The sequence below is a fragment of the Pieris rapae genome, chromosome 1 (genome assembly GCF_905147795.1).
Source record: "Pieris rapae chromosome 1, ilPieRapa1.1, whole genome shotgun sequence".
Lineage (NCBI taxonomy): Eukaryota > Metazoa > Arthropoda > Insecta > Lepidoptera > Pieridae > Pieris > Pieris rapae.
Genome location: NC_059509.1, coordinates 4,815,282 through 4,835,107, shown reverse-complemented (window position 1 = coordinate 4,835,107; position 19,826 = coordinate 4,815,282). Strand labels below are relative to the sequence as shown.

The following is a 19,826-nucleotide window of genomic DNA, read 5'->3' as shown; positions in this document are numbered from 1 at the left end:
TCCCATTTGAAACTATTTATTGCGATCTCAGGAATTTTACGTTTAGAAACTTAGATTCAAGGTCTAGACGGGAAATATTACGTACTAGCTATACGTATATACAATGAATGTAAAATCAGACAATGTTTTCTTTGTAAATAATACGAATTGAATGGGAAATAAATTCCTTTAATTATTTAAAAATATTTATTCAGTGATAGTTTTTAGATATTATCATGTATAAATAAGTATATTCCGATATATTATAGCTTCATATTATTTATTGTCATAATTAAAAGCGTGATTATGCGTCCGAAATTGTGTTTTATCACTACATAGTATAAAACAAAGTCGCTTTCTCTGTCCCTATGTCCCTTTGTATGCTTAAATCTTTGAAACTACGTAACGGATTTTGATGCGGTTTTTTTTAATAGATAGAGTGAGATTCAAGAGGAAGGTTTATATGTATAACATCGATTAAATAGTGGAGAAGTACTGTTATTTTTGAGGTTTCTAATGTGATGTCGTAAATAAGTAAATTTTTTCCGCTTACATTGCAAACGCAGGCTGAACCCTACGAGTTTTATCAAAATAATGTACTAAGTATTGTACACATTGAAAAGGTCTACAGAAAAGTCCGTGATGGTATGTCTATCTCTTATGGATAACCCACATGTTTGTATACAACTTTCACAGATTTTCTGTAGTGTATTTAGTATCAGCATTGCACCCGTGCGAAGCCGGGGCGGGTAGCTAGTACTTATATATATATATACATACTTACACGACACATGGCCAGGAGACTAGGCAATTTCCAGACGTACGCAGTAGATATAGGGCAATTGCAAAATATGTTATATTCATTAATTGGTCATTTAGTCTAGACTACAGAGACCTCGCCAGAGATGCCGTACTACTACTAATGATACTAACTTGTAAATAAGTTACAAGCAATATCTACCGGATGTAGAAGTCGCTGACTAAAGGATTCTTTAATAGGATGAATATGTTCTTTTTATAATTTAAATTAAAACTAATTTTAGTAGAAAACAATGTTTATCGACTTTTCTTTCGTTTGGATTTGTATACGTCAGAAATTGAATAAAAACGATATATTGACATTGACATATTAGTATGTGGACGTAAAATAATAAGACATTTTAAAAGATCCAATAAGGCTCATGATTTATTTATAAAATGTTATATACAATTTACAATTGACACAATGACCACTAGCGTAACAGGACCTGTTTGGAATCTGATAATAAAATACTGGGAATGATACCTATTTAGCTCAATACTTCAACGTATAAAATATTACGACATTTCAGATTCAAGGAGGTCTTGTCATCCTAAAGGTCGCATGACCGACCCGTCACATTATACAATTCGAGTTTAATATATACAAAATATTTACATTTCTCAATTCATTTTCTTTTAAAACATTAATCGCACAGTTCAATCTAGCAGGAAACTCCATTTGCTATGTCACCAGCCTCAAATTTAACGCCTTACCGATAGTCAACTAAAAACGAAATTTAACTATTAACACCGCAAAGTTAAACTCTGCAACGTGTGGTAACTTTTATAAATTTTAAACTAGCAACAATGAACGTTTGAAGTTTATGCAATAATTAACAAGTACGTGGACAACTCCTGCGCCTTTAATACAAATAATGCCTGAAAGTGAAAACAGCACAAAACTCGACACAACATACTGTATAATAAATAAATGCGCTTAATTTCATGTAAAATAATATTTGATCGGGCGAGATCAGAAAGGCGGAGCATTCGAACACAATACTAACTCATTAACCATTCTTCCCAGAGCACGAGTCATTTGTATACAATAGTTGAACTATTTTATAAAACCTGGATTAACGCTGCATTTAGTGATATACGTCTTATCCGAAGCTATCGTATAGTAATTATTGCGTTTAGTGCATGCCCCGGAGCGTACATCAATGTCGAGGAACGTACGCGTCCGTGATACGTACGCGTCCGTGATACGTACGCGTCCGTAATACGTACGCGTCCGTGATGCGTACTTGTCAAGTACTGCGCGGACGTATATGTGTGATACAGGTAAAAACAACCAATGACAATGTAGAGTACTAATTGGTCGACATCACATAATCCGCGGAGCTATTACATCCGTATCGCACTAAATGCAGTCTTATAGTAGCGTGTTAGTTACCATAGTAATATTTCCATATAAAAAGAATGGTGGTAACCATGGTAACAAATACTTCAGTCCATGTTATTCTCAATCCTTACAAACGACATTGTACTCAGAGCCTAGTACTGTTTGTATCGGATTACCCATACCAAAAATGGGTTCTTTCTATAGAAAAACTTCTCGCATTACCCATTTACCCGACTGTAAATGTATACCCGATACAAAAGTTCATAGCCATCACAGCCCTATATAGGCGACCCTTCAAATGACCAAACATACTTCATTATTACATTTTATTATAACGCTTTCGTCAAATACAATTTTAATACATTTGAGCACTATACACTAGCTGTGGTTGTTCGGTAATCTCTTTAGGTTGAGTGATGTGCTGCTTCCGTTTCTCTCGAGGCCGACCAAGAAGTCTTCTAGAAGTTTCGCTAGCGCTTTCCGCTTGAACCTCAACGATTCACTTATAACATCCCTAATCACTTCTTTCTTTACTTCAACATTACCTTTTAATTGTTTTAAATATTCGAACAACTTTGTAAAATCTGAAAAAAATATTTTTGTGTTATTTTTTGTTCAAAGACAATTTTTATGTGTACTTAATACTTAATATTATAATAATTAAAATTACTATAACGAAAAACATATATTTTCTTCAGTCACCGACAACGCACGCTGTACCGCACGCGAAATATCGGAAAAATTTAATATAATGTTAAATAATTATAAGTTTATAGCTTTATATAGTATAGTACCGGTAAAAAGGTGTTTTCCTTAAAAAAAAAATTTCTTTGTCATTTGTATATCTTATCCACGTGTATTTAGTGCTAATTTATAAAATACAGATTTTTATAGTTTTAAACTCATATACATATTTTTAGACAGTTACAGTTAATCTATACTAATATTATAAAGAGGAAAGGTTTGATTTTTTATTTGTTTGTATGAATTGAATAGGCTCCGAAACTACTTGGCAGATTTGAAAAATTCTTTCACTGTTGGAAAGCTACATCATTCCTGAGTGACATAGGCTATATTTCATTTTCAAAAAAAATAGGCATCCTTACTAAAATTACGATAACATTAACATTTGTTTATTATTTGATACAATTCTAACAGATGGCGCTGAGTTAAAGGTAGTTTAGTTTAGGTCCATGTCGTGGTACCAACGTTTCACATAAGTTCTCCTACGGTTTCCCTTGATTAATTTACTACTATGTAATATAACAAAAACCTTAGCCACAGCAACGCTTGGCCGAGTCTGCTAGTATTTTATAATTACCTCTGCCCGGTCGACGCACAGCGCGATAGACTTCCGATCGAACAGAGAGGTTGTGCTTCTTTATCTCGGCGAGTTCCTTCCGTGAAGGCTGCGGCGGCATCAGAACTGATGATAGGTGGACTATATCATCCTCCTGGACAGAAAAAAAACATTTACATCATACTACTAAAAATGTGTTGCAGATTTAAATTCTCACAAATTATAATCTGAGGTTATTCTAATACATATAAATAAATGTATAGGTCATATTATAAAAAACATATTAAGTCACTGTCAAACTATAATAAAAGTGTTCTCAATAGAGGAATTTTAGCGAAGCACAGACTATACCATACAATATTTTTAATGTATTTTACAAATTTATTTCATTTAGTATCTGACTATGTTGCGTCGATGACTGATGTTACATACAATGCATATCTTAGGTAACAATCTTGTTTCAGGTAAAATATTGTGTTAAAATATATAATATAGTACGAGTGTACTATATTATATAGTAACAGTAATTGAAATCTAGCTTAAATACATAGGCATAGACATTTTGTGATAGATTTACGACAAAACATGGACAATATAATAATATCCTCCAATTGCCTATTAAACTCTTAAAATAGTTTGTAAATTTCACTATTGAACTGTAACAACAAATTCAACTCAACTCAACTTTTTTAATTCGACTAATTGTATAATCTGAACCTAGAAATAAATACCTTTCGTTTTCTCTTCTTTCGTGAATTAGAGCTATTTTCCGCTGCCACGCCTTGTAATATGGCGTTAATTTGCAACTCCTGCGTGTCGGGCGGCGCAGGCGCAACGCATACTTCGTGCGGCGGAGAGGGCGATCGAGGCATCTTACTACCCATTGTTGTATACGCATCTGAAACAATTCAAAATATATTTAAAACACAATAAAATTGTATCGAACCTATTCGGCTAATTAACAGGGGTAGACGCAATAAACGCACGTACGAAACAAGAATTTAATTACTAAATGTTTTATTAAAAAGAAATCATTGTTTAACCGATACATACCGTAGTATACGGTAACCGATACATACCGTATACTACGGTATGTATCGGTTAAACTGTTAATTAAACAATACACCCAATGACGTATCTTTAACTACTTTTTTATTGATACCTAAATTAATGATAACATACATCATACATGGCGACTCTGCCAAAACTTATTCTATGGCTTAGTTCATTAAATTTATATGTAAATTCTTAGAATACATAATAATGATCTGAATCTAATAGAGAAATCCACTTTTAGAGTTAATTGTACTAGTTCTTACAATTTACGAAATCCTAACAGTTCAAATACTTTCAGCCATCAGTCACGTCTCAAATGCCGTATCACAAAAATGCCGGAAGTTCTAAACAAAAGTAACATTTTTCATACAAATAATAGACGCTGATGAATTTTACCATTTAATACTTTTCGAACTTATGACAGTATCTACTTCTTTCAGAACAAGTAATGGTCGTAAGCAAATTCCTTTTGTGGTTGATTAAAAATAAAAAGAAATAATCAGTCAACAGTTAATTTTAATTACCTCCGTTGAGGAATGGTTTGATAACTGGCGGCAAATTGGCAGGCGCAGCGGGGGCTGACGCAGTACTCGCCGTCCCACCAGACTCGACGTTAGGCGGCTCCTGGAATATACAATTAAATTGTTATTTCTACTCTACAATTTAGTTCAACAAACACCGTTGCCATGGTTACAACTTTCGATCACAATACCATTGTACCGCGCAATCCCAAGGTTGCAAAATTGCAGAGCAGTCTTGACCTAGTGGCTTCAGCGTGCGACTTTCATACCTGAGGTCGTAGGTTCGATCCCGGGCCAATGGACTTTCTATGTGCGCATTTAACATTAGCTCGAACGGTGAAGGAAAACATCGTGAGGAAACCGACATGTCTTAGATCCAAAAAGTCGACGACGTGTGTCAGGCACTGGAGGCTGTTCACCTACTTGCCTATTAGATTTAAAAAATGATCATGAAACAGATTTATAAATCTGAGGCCATGACCTAAACAGGTTGTAGCGCCGCTGAATTTTTTAATAGGGAAACGCCGGAATCTGTATCGCTGTCGCTATTGAATGTTCTAGAGTACGGGCGCTACTAAATGACACGTACCCAAAAATGTATGCTCTAACTGGTGCACTAATGAACTTCAAGTACGCAAGCGCATAAGACTTTATTTGACTCAGTTTTCATACCTCAGGCGGTCTACCAGACGGCAAATCGGAAGGCACGGGCGCGAGGGGAGACGCGGGTCGTCTTGAGACGGGTGACAGCGGCGCTGCTGCCGGCGAGGGAGGCGGGGTGCTGAAGGACAGCGCTGGCGAGAGTAGGGCTGAAATAGAATTTTTATTTATTAAAAAGTGTTAACTATTACCGTAAAATTACTAATTAAATCTATTAATCGAAATGTTTTTTTTTTCAATTCAAATGTTGTATTACATAAATTAATGATGTACTTCAATGACGGAAATTTATTATAAATATTTTTTTTTCCTACTCAATTAATTATATTTCTAACAACTACTGAAAACTTGGCGCTTTGTTAGAACTTGTATTTCAGTAGATGAGAATTAGCATCAATACTAAAAATCAAATTGAATGTCCATAGTATTATACATAATCAAGTTAATTGTCTTGAGCGTTGTCAAATGCCTCAAACTTCATATAGAAAAATTGGTTTGACAATTCTAGATACTAGATTAAGTTAGATTTATGTTCTAGAATACGTGCCACAGACCTTGCTTCCGTCTTATGCACTGAAATAACTTAATATAAATACTAATATTGAATATTATTAGATTTAAACAAAAGTAAATATACAAATTATTATACATACGCGGCGTATGCGCAGGCGAAGGCGGCGCTGGTGAGGTAGGTCGTCTCGCCACGATGTGTTGCGGCAATGGCCCCGCTTTCCTCTTGGGTGGAATGGCACGAGGGCTCTCTGCACCCCGCTTTCCTCCCACTCCACTGCCGCCGCTACCCCGCACTGCACCCAAAGGATCTATATCCGCTTCGTCGACCATCATACGCTAGAAAAAAATGGAAATATTTTATAGGTATAAAATGAATCTTTTACAAATGGAACTACCACATCTAAATACTCCAACACAGAAGATATAAAAGATTTGATTTCTGTGCAGGTATTTCTTACTTTTATACTAGTTACATACTAGAATTTTCGCCGATATCCGTCTGTTTTATGGATATTTTATAGGTAATCTAAATGTAATGTAGCATATATTATATAATATCCATTTTTGCCCTATCAAATTTTTATCTTAGTAAATACAAGTACAGAGAAGATATGTGATGGTGGTAAATGTAAATTTACGATTAATTTAATTTGTTTTCCTTGACGTTCATAAGTGTACATGTTTACCTAAATGAATAAAGATATTATGACTATGACTATGACTTATTTCTCACCTTATCAATCTTAAACGGATTCCCAAACATATGCTGTCTGACGGGTTGGGACTCAATTTCCCTCAGTTGTGGCGTCATTCGTTTGAGATATTCCTGGTAGTTGCCCATCTGTGCCACAGGCATCGAGTGAACGCTGTCTTCGTCTACTAGACGTGTATGCGCAAGCGAGGGCTGTAGGAAGTTAGCACGCATGCGCACCACCTGAAACCATATTTTAGGTACTTTAAATTTATATCATAATTGTATCATACAAATCTTTAACATAATAATATAATAATAATTATTATTTATTTATTTTTCTCGCATATAACATTTACAACAATAAATAAGATTACAGTTGTGACGGTATTGGGAGACTGGTTTCCAAACTAGGTAAGAACCTGTGATATGGATAACCAGGCTTCCATTCCATTAGAAAACACTATTTATTATAAAAATTGTATGGATATATATGCAAATTAAGTGATAACATTAAGACTCTTCCGAAAAAGTTAATATATATTATACCATGTAAAATATAACTAAATGCTTAAAAGCCGCCAGCGCATTCGCGAGCCTTATGAGTGACCATGGGCGGTATCACTAGACATCAGGGGAACCTCCTACCCGTGTACCAATCATTAAAAAATACACCACTTATAGGTTTTAAATCGAACTGTATATTCCTACTCCTTTTTTTTAAAGTCAGTCAAAAAGGTCTTTAAATTTTAAAGTAAAATTATTTATTGAGCCTAATAGACTTATATATAGAATAATAAAATATGTATGCGCTTATAATAAAATATACCTGATCCAATAAATCCCGTCGCTGTATATCGAATGGATTTCGATATGTATGCGCTTGGGCCCTATGTCGGCCTCTCGATAGTCCCACTACAAAACCCCCGAATTCGTTCAACTGATCACGAAGCGCTGTGAACTTGTCTTGTAGACATGGATGACTTGTTAAATCCTTCTTTAAAGGCGATCTAGGTAATACGCGGACGCTTTCTGCTACCTGAAATTAAAACGCTGTCACTAACAACTATTCTATGCAAGTTCAAGTACATTAAGGCATGTACATACAAACTGAGGGATGTATTTTAAGATTTATGCTGAGATACCAGAATTGTCCGTTTACCAAGATATCAAGATGATAATTTATCAATCAATATAGATTTTAAATTCAATAGCAATTGTAAAAAAACAATCCATTGACTATTACAGTTAAAAAAAGGCCTTAGACATTGCATGTTTGACAAGTTTTTTTCCAATTTACACATAATCAGAGACTTGGCATTATTATTTCTATTAATTTAGGTCATGTTATAGAATGAATGAATGAACATGATAAAAGAAAATTATAGAATTTCATTTCATTAAAAAAATTGTTTCAGTAATCGAACCCGGGAATTCCAAATAACATACACCGAACGCAGTCGGTAAAAACAAGACTAATATGCGGTTCGCGTTATAACTAGGTATGTCTTTCGCATGGATGACGTACAAATCTGTGCAAATACGGCTTAGGAACAAAGTTTGAGATATTAAATCCGTTTTATGGTTTCATACAATTACGTAATGTCACACCTCTCGGTGAACATAAATAAACAAACATTTATTCAAGGAGGAAAAAATCATTGACCTCAATGTTTTGAACTGTGCGTAATCGAGGTCTGATAAGAGGTTTTTTTTAAATTAAATAATTTTTTTAAATTAAAAATATATCTGATAAGAGGTTTTTTTTAAATTAAATAATTTTTTTAAATTAAAAATATATCGGATAAGAGGTGATACAACTGTTAAACAACATTTAGAAAATAGATACTATTTGAAATGGGCATTTCTAAGATTGTTTTAAAATATTACATAGAACTAGTAAGACCGAGATTTTATTTCATAAATAATAAAAACTATTACTCGGATTCATTTTAAAATACCGTAATTACCAATACTTGATTATACAGATTACCTAAGTTACAAAATCAGTTAAAACAAATGAGAAACTCATCTAAAGGAATTCCATAGACGTAAGTTACGATGTCGTAACTAAAGATAAGATGTTGTAAGAAAATTGGAATTTTACAGATAACATTTTATTACTTACTCATACTATTTAACTGACATAGATATTACTTTATCGGTTCGTTTAACCCGCTGTTTATTTATATTAGGACTAGGTTCGAATCCAATAAAAAAAATATTTTATTAATATTTGCAAATAATTAACTCAGTATCAAATTAATTATAAAATTATTATTATACCCTTAAGTAGAAGGTTCTTTCAAAAAAAATAAAGATAAAAATTTACAGAAAGTATATAGATACTGACTTTGTCTATTTTGAAGTCGAGTTATTCAAGTATTACGCACAATAAGGGTGAGGGGGGGGGGGGTTAGGTAGCTAGGTAGGTGGCCTCATTTTCCCCAACTAGACTCAAATTTGGTCCGTTTTGCGTAAAAGGGGGGACGGGTTTATTATTTGGTGATTACCCACACATAGTCTTTGAAATTAAAATGGATTTTCGAAAATTCCAACAAAAAAATTAATATGTTCACATACTATTATTTTTAAGAGCTTTGCTTTCTTTTGCTCACAAAATAAGGCAGTAAATCTACTTATGTAATACTTCAAGTATCAGATTTATTTTTATGCTTAGGTTTCTTATGAAGCCCCTTTCACAAGAAACTTAAGCATAAAAAAGTATGAATTTATATTAACATCACTTTTCACCTAATGTTTTACTGGTGTATAAGTCATATAATGTATGTACTATAAAGTAAATAAGCCCTACCGAAAAAAAACATTTATAATCACCTTTTGGCTATTATTACTGGAGGCCTTATTAATGACGTCAGCACAGAGTTTCTCGAACTCAATTTTGGCTTGGTTCTTCAGTCTTTTCAAATAGTTCAATACGGAGAAGCTAAGGCAGATATCTTGAGTCTCAGGGATTAAACTTTGAACGAGAGGTGCAGACGCACCCATTTTGGTTAAAGCTCGGCGGAGTGGCTGAAATTAAATTATTTATATTAAAGTTGTTTACTTTAAAACAAATCATAATTTAAAAATGTAAACTATTGTATTACCACACACTGAATTCACTAAAGCGACCATTTATATTGTAACATAGTAAGTTGTAGGAATTATAGATTTATTATTTTAAGATTGAATACATTACATTGAGTACACTTATATATTTTACATAAAAATTTTTTTATGTCTTGCATGATATTTTTTTAAAGAAATTTCAATACTATCAGTTAATATTGTCAATATTATCTTTAGATGTAAGCTGTTACACTTGTTTGGTATAATTAAGTCATGTTAGGAACATGTATATCATGTTAAAAATAACTGGCATAATTTTGCCATAGATTATTTTGATAAACATTGCTTTAAAAAAAGGATCTAATTTGCCTTATTTAAATAAAGCTTACAAGATGAATTTTAAATGTTATTATTAAAAAATACAGTAAGCTCTACCCTAAACTAGAGTAAAACCCTGATTTGTACAAAATAAGTCTGTATGGAAAATATATTAATTATTCATTTTTTACACTTTATTTAAATGATAAAAATTGTGAAAGAATGTTTGGAATCCGTTCAGTAGTTTTAAGTCATAACAAACACACAAATCTTAACCCTTTATAAAAAGTAAAAACTCACTGTAACATAATAAGAAGGCATTCTATCTAAATACTGTTGGAAAGCCATTTTCCATTCAGGCGTTGGCTTGCATCTGTGGACTTTAAATAAGTCATCCAATAAAGGTAATAACACTGGATAGTTGTATGGTAAGACGAAGAGATTCACACAAGTGAGGTTGGTGGAGGCTTTAAGGTAACCAAAGGGATGGCTCACTTCTGAATTTTTGCAGCTACTGTTCGCTACAAACACCTGTAATAATGAGAATATAATTAAAATATATTTTTAAGAATAATTCAGATATACTACTTCAACCTCTTAATATATTAACATCAATTGAAATATACATTACAATTTTTTTTTTAATTAATAAATTATATACAACAAGTGTGTGAAGCTAAATTGGAATAAATACATATATGTATTATATCATTAATTTATAAAGTTTGAAGAAATATCTAACATTAAAATAAGCATATAAAGACATTTAACAAAAAAAAACATTAAAATAATAATATTATTTTTAATTTATTCTCTTTAATAGGTCTACATTAGAAAACTTCTCACCTGCCAGCATATAGTGGGCTGTTTCCTGGCCAAAATAAATTGTGTGAGTGGACTCGGCTCCAACTCATACTTATCAAAGGGCAAATTATCTATCACCATCGGCTCTTGGCTCGAACAAGTGAATTTCACAACTGGATGTGCAGAACGGGGTGGCTGTAATTCATATGTTAAAAGTTTGTTACAAAAGTGACTGATATTTATTAATTCAATACAAGTCCTTCAGTCAAGAGCAAAATATACATATAATAAAATAAACAAATCAATAACTGTAACTCTACACTTCACTTTCCTACAAATTAATGAAAATAATTATAAATTTTGAGAACACACTGGAATACTAGTTTTAACGACATTAGTAATCATACAAACGGATATAATCAGGATTTCGTAAGGACAGGAACGAGATTCATCAATAGGTTTAGTTCTTTATGGGGTGTGTTAGTTACCAGGTAATTGTAGTCGGAGTAATTGGTTTTTATTACCTTTCTGTCTCTTTTCTGTCTCTAATTATTTTTTACAAACTAAGGTTTTTCATACACACATTAATTAAGTGTCACCCAACAACCTTAATAAATTTTTATTTAATGGATTTTGTCACACAACTGACCAGTTAAAATCCATTCATACTCAGCGTAATATTTGTAAAAGATTACAATTTCATTCATATAATCTTACTACAACAACAACACAATAAAATTATAATGTCCACAACATAGCAATTAGATAATGAAAGACTTTAAAGGAAAGGTTCTGGGTTTGAATCAATTTGGTTCAAAAATAATTTTATGTATTAAACTTACGAGTGTAGGCGCATTAGGATCGGGTCGAAATGACTCCGGTATAGGCCAAAACCCAACAGCGAACCCTTTTTGTGACACAGTTCGTGGTACGTAGATGAGACGGCGACACGAATGCCACGCTTGCGGTGCGCCTGGTTGATTTACCGTCAAAGCCGATTGATATGGACCGCCGTTCCATCTCTGTAATAATAATAATTTTATTATGAGTATAAAATTGTGCCATGTACATAGCGGTTAGGCTCGCAATCGGTCGGTCGTGTGATCGAATCACTGCTGTGCCAATAGATATTGAATGAGTGAACTGTGTATGGAAAACAGGATGTCTTCGACAACAACACCAGAAAAAATCAACAGCGGGAGTGAGGCATAAAAATCTAGACTATTTGGCTATTAAATAAATAAAAATCCAGGGTCTAAGTATCAACGGTCCACGCCACTGGTATTTTTGTAAACTAAAGGTAAAAATTGTTTGAAAGCGAGCTGTTTATACGAGTGCTTAAAACATTTACTAATCAATATGGTACGTAATTTTCGTAATACACGGAAAGAATATTTAAAACTAAAAGTAAATTAAACGAGTGTATATTCAATATATTAATTGCGATAAGGCTTATAATGAAAAAAGATAAGCTATTTCTGGTTTGTCAAATCTCTGTTCCTACGACCTCACTTTTAAATACCATTCTATAAAAACGGTTGCTTCTATAAAGAAACTTAAGACTGAAAAAATTTGGCTGGTAATTTTGATTTCAATAAAAATATAAAGAATTGATATTTTTAAGAGCATTGGCCTAGTGGCTTTAGCGTGCGACCGTTATCTATGAAGTCGAAGGTTTGATCCCCGGCTGTCCATGAATGGACATTAATAAGTGCAATTAACAATCGCTTGAACAATGAAGGAATCATAAGGAAAACGGCTTGCTTTAGACCTAAAAAGTCGACGGCGTATGTCCTGCACAGTCTTCCTCACCTACTTACCTATTAGATTGACAAATGATCATGAAACAAAACAGAAATCCGAGGTCCATCAAACAAGTCACATCAAAAGGTTGTAACAACAGTGATTTTTTTTTTTTTCATTCAAAAACATTTGTCACAATAATAATAAATTTGGGAAAGAAAAAAATACTTTTAATACGTAAAAACCGAACGACTAACAAAAACATTCAAATTAAATGAAATGATTTCTCACCCCATTCCTATCGTTGTCCATTTCTACATCCTTCTCATCATGATGCTCGTCTTCTCCGTCTCTATTAGGTCCGCCGTCAATAGGCGGCGGATCAGGACCAATCTTCTCAAAATTTATCACCACACCACTCTGCACCTTTTGCACGAGACTGTCGATGCATTGCATCAGCATACGATGAGAGGTGATACAGTAGGATCGACCTGAAATAAAAATCGATCGATATAATATATGAACTATGAGAAATGTTTATCCCATGACAATCAAATTCTATTCATATAATTCAATGAATTTAAATACATCGGTAACAATTTGCGTTTATCAGTTTGATAGATGGGAAACAAATAAATCAGTATAGCTGACCATTGTTTACTAGATTATGCCAAAAGTATAGTAACTTGTGATTAACTATAACATATCAAAAGTTTTGTTGTATCATAAATCTACTTTTTTTATACACGAAAAAAATCTCGATGAACCAGGAGGATGCAGAAAATTGAAAATAAAAATGCAAAATACATTATGAAATTTGACAACCCAATATACGAGAAAATGCAGTGATGTAGGCTCGCATACATTAGCATAGGCCTTCGTTTAAAAACGTACAGCGAACAATATAAAAAGACTATTTTGTATCTTCAAACTATTGCAGTTTAATGCTATTATATTTCCCACATATAGAATAAGATTTTTATTCATGTGGGAAAAACGTTTAATTTCATTGTTTAAATTTAATTTGTGACATCTATCTCTATGAACGCACGAGTTCTGCATCCTTAACACGAACAATAGTACAATCGTATTGATGACTTAAATAGAAATATTATTTTTTCCATAGAAAACGTGACCTTTAAAACTGAACGAAACGAAACGCTGGCTATAACGGTATATGCATGTATTGTGTTGCGTATGTGTAATATTTTAAATACTAATCAAGTATCGTAAAGAGTAAAGTGCTTAGAATAGTGTTCAAGATAATATTTATAATTGTGACCAAAATTTCTCGCTTTGATAAATCATATTTTTTTAGTTTTTAAGTTTTCCGTTATTAATAGATATTTTATTAATTTATTATGAATAAAGACATTAGTTTTTACTGTTATTTTTGTTTGTTCCTAGTTATAATATATATAACTAGGAACAAACTATACTACTACTATATATCCCGTTGCAATCCGAATGCACAAATCATTCAAAGTAAACTTTACTATTTAAGAACATTCTACATGTACTTTGTAGAATGTAAACAACAATCTTCATAGGTAGAGGCGCTTCTTTAAATTTATTTATATGCTCGTTAAATTAATAAATAGTGTAATACATAAAACGCTAAAGTATAGATAGTAGGTACCCTATGCAGAAAGTCATTGGGATCGCCTCCCTTAAATATTTTTTTTTAATAAAAGTCATCATGTTTCAATAGCAATGTCCATAAAATAATCAAAGCATCAACACCTCGAAAACTTAACAGAAGAAAGTTTATCACAAACAATAATGTACACAAAAATACGATTCATGGCAAATACGATTGTTATTTGAATAATGAACGACGCGTTGGTCCATCAATGAGCCTGAATCGCTGAACGCATTAGACATCATCTAACCATATCATTATAGATCTTGCATCGCTTCACGAAACTTTGCATAAATGAGTCCCATGAAGGCCAAATATTATTCCAGTCCGCCAAACAGTTATACATCTATAATTTATATACAAATTCTCGTTTTTGTAATATGTTTAAAGGCTATAACAATTTGTAAATTTGCAGGTTAACTTCAAATATGCAGTGATATGCGTAAAAATGCATTCTTATGAGAAAGATTATCATCAAGGTCAGATATAACTTCAACTAATTGACACTAGTATAAACATTTACAATAAGCGAAACTCAAAAAACGTGTTAAACTGGTTTCTAAAGGGCTTGTCACTCCCTGTTTACTTGTTAATCTATTTGAGAAAGATTTGCATTGCGATGTGGGTTAATTAAAGTAGCTTTAAATATAACCTTTTTAATGGTTTTTTTTGACATGATCACAAATCACAAAACAAAGGGAAACAATCAGAAAATATCACACGATCCAGCGAAATCCTAAATACTAATAGCTAACTGACTAGCTTCGCAACAATAGATGGCGGTAATAAGACAATGGTTTAATAGAGTTCGGGAATGACTCCGGATCGTCTTAGCGAAAAAAAAGTTCTTCCGTCTGGCGAGTCCTGGGTCTGATATTTATTATTTGCCTATTTAGTCGCTGCCGAGTTAAGTAAACTTAAATTGTAATTCCATAAACCAAAGACATACATAGAAGTTTTCTATTTACTTGTCTTGTTGTTCATGATTAGATACTTATTTATTTCTTAAAGTACTAGTAGAGCGGCTGAAAGAATATGGTCTGTTAATGAGCAAAAGATACCTGGGATATATCGGCTTCAATTCCGAAAAAAAAATATGCGTATATAGTTTTATAATTAAAAGTCCAACTGCAGTGAAATAAATGTATTCAACGCAAAAATTCCAATCGTATTGTATAATTTTGAGCCTCATTAACTAATTAACAAAACTTTTTTTAGACGAGAACTCGCGCAAAATAGTTTTATAACTTTGAATGCTCATTGAATTTTTATTATTAATGTATAATGGTATCGATTTTTGAGGCCTGACCCATCAAAATAGTAGGGTCATTATAACTTAAAATTCTCTAGGTTGCTTATTACAATGCCCAAAAATAAAATTATTCTTGTATAAGTAATCTAATCTTATACTTGTAATGGAAATGACGTATCCATCAATTGCCTATTAAGCTACGAGACTAACAGATGTGCACAGATTATCACATCACTCCTAATAAATATACTAGATTTGACGACGATTAAAAATTTAAAGTAGAACTGCGTAGAACGGACGAGAAGAACTGGCAATAAACTCTCTGCCACTCTTTAAATCGCTAAGATTTTTGTTTTACAGAAAGTTTGCTGCAACTATTACACATTTTTCCGCGTGATATCTTCAGTAATAAATGATAAAAAAAATTAAAAAAACAAAAATTTGTCCTCTATAAGCACTTAGGTTGAAATAGGAACACGCCCTTACATTATATCGTGGGAACAACACGCAAGTGTTAAGCGATTTCTACGCAAATAATGGACAGAAAACAAATATTCAAGTAATGTAGGGATTCGGGGTATACAGAATTATCCAACTAAGACCTGTGAGTGTGTCTGAGGGATAAATTTTTAAAGAACTTCTGAGGAAATGCTGACAACACAACTTTGTTGCAAAGGCTGGATTCATTGTATAGGACAATCTTATATACATTGTAAGTCAACGTAAATTTCAATGTAGTGAGGTTTTGATTAAAACTGAGTCACAGTTTGTAAGCTTATATAAAAAAAACTTTGATTTTTTTACTAAAGGAATAATAACAACAAAAAATGATAAAATTTAAAAAAATATGGTGAATGAGTTTCATTAAATTCACCCATTATATCTTTTATTAAAGTTGGAAATATAAGGCTGTTTAGTCCCTTGAGGAAATGAAGCACAACTATTTCTCACTTTATTTTAAATGTATTATCTATATTTATATGTATGAAATGAAATATTTTTATTAATAATATTCATTATGTGTAAATGTGTTCAAAAGCTATAAAATTATAAAGTAACTAACTAAATATTTTTTTAACCACTTACCACCAGTAACTTCACACATTGCATCAATCGGAGAAGAGTCTGATGGTACAAGGCCAGTGTCTCGCTCTACAGCTGGGGTTCCTGCTAGCCTCAATACTAGGGAGAAAAGTCTTTGGTCCCATCGGAATGGCTCCCGAGTTAGCTCCGAACCAGGTATCGGGCAGTTCATAGGCAGATTAAACTGATAAACAAAATAAATATATACTGGATATGTACTTCTAATAATTATTATATTATAAATTCAAGATTCAATAAACTCTTAAAAATCCATACATTACAAATTGATAATTTTTTTCCAATAAGATTTCTTAGTTGATTTGATTAAATATATACTTTTTTCAATTACCTCTTCCTGTATGCCAGCATTGCTTGATAGTTTTCCTCCATCTGTTATAACAACAATTACTGAAGGTTCAAGATAGAAAGGACATCTTCCTTGGCCGTAAGTGTCTATTCCAGTCTGCATGCGATTAATATTTAAAACATCAAAGGCATGCTTTAAAGCAGCACCCATTGTGGTAAGACCAAGGCACTGTAAATTCTTCAGTTCATTTATAAATGTAGCCAAATTCTCTTTCCAACCAGCCTGCAATGGGACAGTTATTACATATTAAAACAATAATAATAATAATATTGTAAGCAAAACATGTAAATATCCAATAACTCGAAAATGTTAAAATTAAAAACGAAGCTAGACGAGTTCATGATTTCATATTTCCCCCCAATTCGCCATTTCGTTTAAAATGCGGACTCAACCAATCAGAGTGCGCGGAGCGCAGTCGCGAGCGATATCGCGCAGACAGCAACGGCAGCCGCTCGTCCTGTTTACGTCGTGCTGTACATTTTGTTAATTCACTAGCAAAGAATGTTCATGTATTGGTCTACAAAATGAAGTGTTTGACAAAGAGATCTTTTTTACTGAATACTATGATTTAATGTATTTATATTTAACGGAATAAATAGCAAAACGTGTTCACTCTACTACACTAACCTTGATGTTCGCGGGTGGCTCTTCGAAAGTTAGAAGCATATACCTATCGCCTCTGCTTTCAGGAGATCGTTGACGTACCTACAACATAATAGCAATTAGCACATAAAAACTCCAGCCAAAGAAATCGATCATAAAAATTAGGCGTTTGATGTCGATGACACTGCACGTACCTTAACAAATGTTTCCACAGCGCCCTTGGCTACATCAAGTAACGTTGGGCGTCCGCCCAAATAAGCTCTTTGGTTCATAGATGCTGATGTATCTATTAAAAAGACTATTATAGTCATCGTGAAAATTTTCTAGCTATTTCCCTAAATACATTAAATATGCGCACGCTATTATAGACTAAGAACAAAAATGGCTGCTACATTGTACGCAGAATCGCGAAGAGGCGACCGTCCGACAGCCGCTTCGACGAGCAGCTGAACAAGCTACGCCACGAAGACTCCAAAAGTACCACGTGACCTAATCATTTGTTCGGATATTCTCGGATCGAAAAGAAAGACGTTCGGTTAAAGTCGTGTTTTAGTCATAGAGTTGCCACTTAATAAAATATGAATTTCCTACTTCGGTTCAATGATACTTTACTCCTCAAAGAATTATATTCACTTAGCGAGAAAATTTACAGTAAGTCATGTTTTAATAAACTATATAAAATAAAAATATTAGTTTCTAACAGTATGTACAATATTATTTATGGATGTTATAGCATACATTATATTGTGACATATTACAAAATGCATATGTATTGAATAGTAATTACTTAGACTTGTTCTCAGATATAAATAAATGCTAGAAAGGCATGAAAATATATATATATATATATTTCATTAATGAACTTTTACAATTTTTATACAGATTTATATATGTGTGTATCTTTATCATTGTTATTTTTCGGTATGTTGTTATTAATAGGTATTTAATTTTAAAAGTTTTTAAATTTGTAAAATTGTTTTATTTATTTTTCACTGGATAGCATTGTATTAAATATTTATGCGCTTGATATAATGTAATATTTAGTTTTCGGTAGGTAATTAGTTCTTGGTTATATAAAACATAATTTATTATTATTTCTAAATAAATATTTTGTATCTGATTTTTGTGTAAAGGATAGATTTATATAAATCAATTTGTTAATAATTTTGTATACCTATTAAAATTGAGGTAATATAAACGTATGTCTGGTTTATACTCATGAATTTAGTATCTCTCTGCAGTTTTTCAGTTGCCGTCAAATAATCGTAATAGAATAATGTCTTCAATAATTTATTTTGTATATAATAAATTTATGCATTATTGAAACTTTAGAATATTTAGTCAAACCTATTAAATAATTAATAGCACATGCCATTAAACCGATCTAACCCAAAATAATTTATTGATGGATTACGGAAATTTTGAGTACTTTGATTCCTAACAACAGAAATACGAATTTTAGTACCTACGTACCTACGTTTTGGTATATCTTGTGTGGAACCCTTTAAGAGGCTATCACATTTGCCAAAGAATTTCTCAATTAATGAGGTAAGTGCCATAAGTTAGCCACACCGCGATAACATACATGCTCGTTGAACGATGCTATTAATGACTATAATTATTTTAGCTTTATTTTGATTCTTCATCGCACTCATATTTTTTTTATGTATAACAGATTAAAAATTTTGATAAACATTTTAAAAACAATATCTCGTTGGTTGGAATTTTTGTTGGTAAAAAAGTTACTTCACGACAAAAGCATAAGCGCGGGAAGTTTCAAAATTAAATTTAGATTTTTTTTAGTTTTCCGTGTTTCTGACTTTAATAAATTAAATATAGTAAATACAACAACGTTTTGAATATTTTTTAATTATTTCATTACTAAAATAAATTTAGTTTAACAAGATTAAAAACACGGGAAAATACTAATAATTGAAATGTAACTGTAGTTCGTGCCTTTTTTTTGCCTGCTGTATCTACGACAGTGCTAAAGGTAAACGTTTTGCGTGACATTTAATTTTACCTTTGACCTATTATTTTTTAACTTAACTGGCTAACTTGCCTTAACTATGATTT

At 32.3% G+C, this 19,826-nt stretch overlaps 1 protein-coding gene across 2 annotated transcripts; it reads right to left on the bottom strand.

Moving 5' to 3' along the window:
* Positions 1–1,137: 1,137 nt before the first annotated feature.
* Positions 1,138–18,227, bottom strand: LOC110994822 (integrator complex subunit 6). Of its 2 annotated transcripts, XM_022261687.2 has the most exons (17): positions 17,945–18,227; positions 17,775–17,852; positions 17,130–17,369; positions 16,784–16,964; positions 13,095–13,294; positions 11,903–12,082; positions 11,103–11,255; positions 10,557–10,787; positions 9,705–9,899; positions 7,696–7,905; positions 6,909–7,109; positions 6,316–6,511; positions 5,675–5,811; positions 5,006–5,105; positions 4,157–4,323; positions 3,447–3,579; positions 1,138–2,709 (listed from the first exon to the last, which is right to left on the bottom strand). In XM_022261687.2, the coding sequence occupies exons 1-17, from the start codon at positions 18,059–18,061 to the stop codon at positions 2,504–2,506; spliced, it is 2,925 nt and encodes a 974-aa protein (XP_022117379.2). In that variant the 5' UTR covers positions 18,062–18,227; the 3' UTR covers positions 1,138–2,503. The 2 variants fall into 2 exon arrangements, with proteins under 2 accessions (XP_022117379.2, XP_022117380.2); XM_022261688.2 differs by lacking the exon at positions 17,775–17,852.
* Between the last annotated feature and the right edge of the window lie 1,599 nt (positions 18,228–19,826).

Coding starts and splice junctions, on each gene's coding strand:
- LOC110994822 (XM_022261687.2), bottom strand. CDS start 18,061: ATGACTATAATAGTCTTTTTAATAGATACATCAGCATCTATGAACCAA. Junction 12,083..13,094: donor TGGACAACGATAGGAATGGG/GTGAGAAATCAT, acceptor TTATTATTACAG/AGATGGAACGGCGGTCCATA. Junction 3,580..4,156: donor GAAAGAAGAGAAAACGAAAG/GTATTTATTTCT, acceptor TTTTCTGTCCAG/GAGGATGATATAGTCCACCT.